At 30.5% G+C, this 6211-nt stretch overlaps 1 protein-coding gene across 1 annotated transcript; it reads right to left on the bottom strand.

Moving 5' to 3' along the window:
• Positions 1-3568: 3568 nt before the first annotated feature.
• On the bottom strand, positions 3569-5322 carry LOC132746962 (uncharacterized). The gene is made up of 2 exons (XM_060736253.1): positions 5132-5322; positions 3569-4137 (listed from the first exon to the last, which is right to left on the bottom strand). Exons 1-2 carry the CDS (start codon positions 5301-5303, stop codon positions 3569-3571), a joined length of 741 nt encoding a protein of 246 aa, XP_060592236.1. The 5' UTR covers positions 5304-5322.
• Positions 5323-6211: the final 889 nt, after the last annotated feature.

The raw sequence follows: 6211 nt of genomic DNA on the forward strand, positions 1-6211 counted from the left end.
TATCTTCCCCCTTTCAATCGTATTGATTCTGTCTGAGTGTGATCATTATCCTTGCTTCAATGGTTTTTTTTAAGGTCAATTATTTGTGTTTTAACTGGGCATTTTCCTTCACATAGTTCAAACATTTGGGTTTCATAATTATTAGCTTTTTCTCAATCGATGAAAAATTTCAGATCGCATCTCTAGTATAACATCTTTAATTAGATTTTTTAAGGAATGTATCATCTTTCGTAATTACATTTTCTAGCTTTTTGTAATCTGTTTCAACTGTTCTGCAACATCATAATTATTGCTTTCAGCCATAGTTTCAATTGTTGTGTCTAATTTTGTATTTTTTGAATCTTCGAATGTAGTAATTGTCTTTTGTTTTTTTTATATTAAAACTTGTCTCTAAATTACTTATGCTACTATTACTCGATCTATTCCTATCTCTTTTATTTCGATTTTTTTTACCCATTTCAGAAATGTATTTTCCATACTTTTTTAATAATAAAAAAAACAAATCCCTGTGGTATTTAACAAATACTGGTCAATACACAAATTCCTTTCTATACATCTATTGTTCCATTGTTTGCTTAGTAAAGCTATACAGCACTATCACATTAGATACATATTAGCAGTTAGTTCAGTATTGCTGTTTGTCTACCTTAGTGTGTAAAGCTATGGATCTATGCTTGACAAATAGTTTATATAGTCATTTTTCTCATTTCTTAATTAATAGTAGCTATTAAAATTAATTACCATTGATTCTCCATACAATAGTCCAATAATAGTCCAATATTTTCCTCCAACAAAATAAAAAAAAACACAGTTATTCCAATTTTATTTCTATTTTTTAACCCACTCACAAAAACATGCACATACATCAAGGGACATCACTCTATCTTCAATCTTGAAACCTGTGACATCCGGTTATCGTTCTGTTACAAAATGAAATGACAAAGATTTTTTTCATGCAAAATATTTACCTTCTGTTTGTTATAGAATTGACAAAAAGCATATTATTTTTATAGTACTGCACGTTTGTAACGTCTCTTTTCATTGGATAATCGTGACGTTTTATATATTTTTCTATACACGATTTCTGTCCATTTATGAAGAAATCTCACTTCTTTCTCTAAAAATTGTTTTCTGTATTATAAATGTGTCCGTATATAAACGGTTGTTTGCCATATAACACTTGCCTAGCGGCTCGGGCTATATATCCACACTACCATTTATATAGGGCAATATAAATTGTCAAAAATCTTTATAACTATTGTAAAAACCGTTACTGTAACATCAAAATGTTTCGGCGATAATGTAAATTTTTAAAGATCTCGTTTTACCTGCAAATTTGTTATATTTAATCATTTCAGACAATATACATGAAAATTGTTTTAAATTAATGCTTGTGATTTGGCTACTATTATATTACATGTACCCTCCACCTATAACAATTTATTTCATTTACCAAATAAGAGTTAAATGTTACTCTTGCATTGGTTGACCTTTTCTTCACTACCAGGATATTGGATATAACTTTCTCATAACAACAACCACAACAGTTTCTCTCTTTAACCCTACAAACAGTTTATCGGCTATTTAACACCTATTTGTCGTATTGATCCGATGCGGAAAAAAACTCTTAAGTCTTTCACATCCTAATTGATGTTAAACAGCCGAACAACAACGCAAAGAGTATCATTCACAGAGCGATATTATTGCTAAAAATGTAATAAAAAAACAACATTTTGCTTTACAGGAAGGGTGAGAACTCTGGCCGACATATACAAAATAATGTAACATAGCAACATAGAATTTATAACAACAATCGTCACCTTGATATTTGATCAGTCATAACGTTTAACAAAATTTAAATTTATTTCTTTATTTAGTCTCATCTTTACATGTATACCTCAAATTACATATAAAACGTTAAACACAAACATAAAATACATGAAAAGCCATTCTAAAAGAATTGCAAGAGACTTTTTATTTTTACTGTTACTGTTTTATGCACCGAGGAGTTTTCCCCCCTAGCTACACAATTATCATTCATTAAAAGGTTGCTGTATTTTAAAAAATATGACCTCAATATATTCAAACTATTGCATGTTTTTCCTACAGAAGGTTACATTGTGGTGCAATGAATGAAACGATACTAAAATGTTTAAATGCTAATGGTAAGAAGCAAAATTGACTATTATAAATTATTTAACGATAATTTCAAAAGTCTATAGATAATGCTTGGCGTTCTATTTACACGTACTTATTGATATTGATATTTTATTCTGTATTTATATATTTGCAGAATTACGTACATACTTTTAAATGGACTAGCAGTATTATTTTTCACCTGTAGAAATTTAATAAATGAAAAAACTTTCTTTTTCAAAATCATGCAAATTTGAGAGATCTTCCAATAACAGTAAACAGATTCATGTAGAGCAATATTGGATCGCTCCGTTCATTTCTATTTTTGAATTTAATATTTAAAATTTTTAAACTAACAATAAATTAACACGCTGCCACTTCACAAATAAACTAAACAAATAGACTAGACGATACAGAAGAACCGTTAGTGAACATACAAACAAATTGTGATAAAACGTCATAAAAACGAAACTTGCTAATTATATTTCTAGAATGCGTAATAAATGTAAACAATTAGGTACATGTTTGTCATATAAATATTTTAGAGACCCCCTCCCCTGGCTGCATAGACTGGATTTGCTTCTACATATTCATATTAAACATATTTACAAAAGTGAAAGAGGAGAAACATATCCTTATGCTATTTTAAAATACAAATACATAGCGGAGAAAATGATAAACATGACATACCAAAGGTGTGTTAAAATTTCAACTGTTTTGAATTGTCAAATACATTGAAATATCAAATGTTTGAAATAACAAATTGAAGAAAAAAAAAATAGTCAAATGTATTGACATTTAATTATATACGTATGTCAAGTGTAAAATATGGCACAATGCTTGATATGACCTATTTTTGAAATGTGTAACTTTTCAAAGTATTGATATAAAGAGAATGTCAAATGTTTCGGAATGTCAAAATTTAGAAATAATATCGGTCCGAGCGGTGTTTATCGACTATTTAACACAGGTTTTGAGTTTTTATGCGTAGAAATTAAGCACGAAGGCCGTAAGGCTAAAATAGAAAAAAATAAGGAGAAGATCACTAATGCAATTTTTTCAACGCAGATTACTTCCGGTGCCGATTTTCGTATAACCTTGTTTATTTTGCACCCTATTATTGCTCAAATATAGACATTATTAAGCAAAAAATATACTTAGATAAAAAGTTATTTTATCAAGTTTTCAACAATGAAAACTTACGTCATTAGACTAGATTATATTGTGTGTACATCAGTGCTCAATTAATCATTCTAGGCGCAAGAATGACGTCATTTTAAACTAATATAAATGATCAATACATCGTATTGTATGCAAAAGAAGCAATTAATTATTGAGTTATAATTCATACCATCGTTATTCATTTCAAACACATATCATAAATAATCAATGACCTTATTACTATCAAACAGCCTACAAACAAAATGTAAATTTATGTTTTCTTTTTTCGAGACGGATTAATACGCTTGCCTTTTATCTTTGGCCTTAACCTTTTCTTTAAGGTAAGTAAATCCATACATAACACAAAACTTCCTAAAGAACAAAGGACTATTACAGCTACACTTCCCATCACTTTTGAGGACGTTCTTAAGTCAGAGGCACACTTTGACTTTGATCGTTCAAGTGAAGTTGATTTTTCGTCAATTTTAATATCGTTTACAAGTAGTGTGATAATTTCTTCTTTCGTCATATTAACAAATGTTTTATTAAAGTAGCAAATACACGGTGCAATAAACAGCTTTGGTAATGGCGCATGTGTACTTGTTGTGGTCAACGAAGCTGTCGATGTGGTCTTTGATGTTGATGGTGTTACCGACGAAGCTGTTGTTGGTGTAGTTGATGATGATGATGATGGCGACGACGATGATGATGATGATGATGGCGATGATGATGGTGATGATGGAGTTGATGATTGAGATGATGGTGATGTAGGTGATGGTGATGTAATCGTTTTCGTTGTTGTTGGCGTCGTTGGTGTAGTCATTGCTGTAGACATCGTACCTTTAAAATAAATATTGTTGTTTTTTATGCTATTTTGAATGATCATTTCAGTAACAATAGACAAAAACACTGTCGTAGGTTTGTTTGTTAAATGCGTGTCCGTCCTTTGTTTTATCATAAGTACCTTCTTTGTTTTGTATTTCCAGTTTTTAAACACATTTGTCATACATTTATTTTCGATTATTTGGCGTAAAGGAAAACACGCAAAATAAAAACATCATACAATAAAAACAATAATTATAATAATAATAATAATAATAATAATAACAACAACAACAACAATAATAATAATAATAAAATTAATAATAATTATAATAATAATAATAATTATAATAAAAATGTTTATAAACATAATAATAATAATTTAACAATGCAGAAGAAGGTGACTAGGCAACCTTGAAGGTCATTTAAGAACTAAAAGTCGCAGCTTATCTGTAAGTAGTGCACACTGGACGAGTTTAAAAATCTCTTGACGATCACTTAAATCACCAGTGTAAAAAGAATTCAAAAGCATGTCGCAATATATCGTCGGTTACCCTCAATATATATTCCGTACATACTACATTTTCTTAATGTAAGATATATATTTCGTGGGTTACCATGATGGTCGCAAGCAATAGTATAATAAAACTACATGGTTATATTTATAATGTCAAAAGAGTTGTAAATAGAAAAAGAGTGTAACAACTAAGCAATCAATGTTATATAATAAAGCAACGTATTTTGTTTTAATTATTACATGTATAGAAAAAAGACGTTTTTGAAAAAAGGTTGAAGTACATTAAATGGATGGGGTAATTTGCTTAAGTTAGTTACTTTTATAAAATAATGTTAACGTGTTTTATTTACGTCGTGCATAATGAAATCGTATTTTTTTTTATTCTGAAAAGTATTTGTTTACATAAAAATAATAAATGTTACGATTTATGTTTATAGAACAATAAATATCAATACAAGCATAATTACTTTCTTTTATAGATATTTTAAAACAAACCTGTTTGCTGGTTTCCGCAATACTTCTTATAAACGCTATAAGTTTCCGTGGCTGGTTCCATGCTGCAAGTATTCTGACAACCGGTGTACACGTTACACACTTTGTCGACAGTTTCATACGATATAGTACATCCCACGCTATTTGAAAGACAGTGAGCCAAACATTCCCACATTTTTGGGCCGTTAACACTAATGAAAGTGGTTTCCATTGCTGATACCGTAGTATAGTTTGTTTGAGTGAGCGTGTAATCTGCACATGCTATGGAATTCGATGAGAAAAAGAAAATTTTGAAAAACTTTGTATCTTTCTCGACATTAAAGACAGTTGAGTAATTTCTCTAATCAGCATTGATCTAAACTCGTGCAAATCCCCCCCTCAAAGTTTTATTTTATGATTTGAAGTTAATTTAATCAGAGAAATTATCAAATCATATTGCATAAAAAATGTTGCAAGAATTTAGTATAACTTCTGGTCAACCAATTACGGAAGCCCATGAGTACCATTTTGTCTTAGGACTTTTGGCTTTATGACTTATGGCTTATGTCACTAATGGACTTCCGGTACAATAGATAAGAAAATTTAATATACTTCTTGAGATTTAAATTGAACTAACGCTGTCAAGGCCAAATGACGACTTTTCAGCTCTCCTGTTTGAAAAAAAACTTCAGATGCATATTCGTGCAATAGCTCAGACAAGAACGGTATAAAACTTCGCGTTAGCTGGCTAGATGTTTACATCGTGAGAAATGATATCAAGTCTTCGGCAGGATTAAAACCCGCATTGGGAAAATGAGGTAACTTAAGCAAGTGGAGCTTCTCGGTCAGGGAGGCACCTTGTTAGAAATAGTCTTGTACCAAAACAATTACTTAATACACCACTATGGAAAAGACTCAAATAATACGTTAGTATAATTGGCATATGCTTTGCATCAAAGTCAGTGTTTAAATTTTAAAAATGGCACTCATTATCTCTGGGGCCTCCGTGGCCGAGTGGTTAAAGTCGCTGACTTGAGATCTCAGGTCCCTCACCACTGTAGGTTCGATCTTCACTCGGGTCGGATTCTTTCAAGTGAGGAAGCC

This window comes from Ruditapes philippinarum, unplaced genomic scaffold, assembly GCF_026571515.1.
Source record: "Ruditapes philippinarum isolate M1 unplaced genomic scaffold, ASM2657151v2 ctg16169_1_1_1_1, whole genome shotgun sequence".
Classification (NCBI taxonomy): Eukaryota; Metazoa; Mollusca; class Bivalvia; order Venerida; family Veneridae; genus Ruditapes; species Ruditapes philippinarum.

Coding starts and splice junctions, on each gene's coding strand:
- LOC132746962 (XM_060736253.1), bottom strand. CDS start 5,303: ATGTGGGAATGTTTGGCTCACTGTCTTTCAAATAGCGTGGGATGTACT. Junction 4,138..5,131: donor TTGCGGAAACCAGCAAACAG/GTTTGTTTTAAA, acceptor TTTATTTTAAAG/GTACGATGTCTACAGCAATG.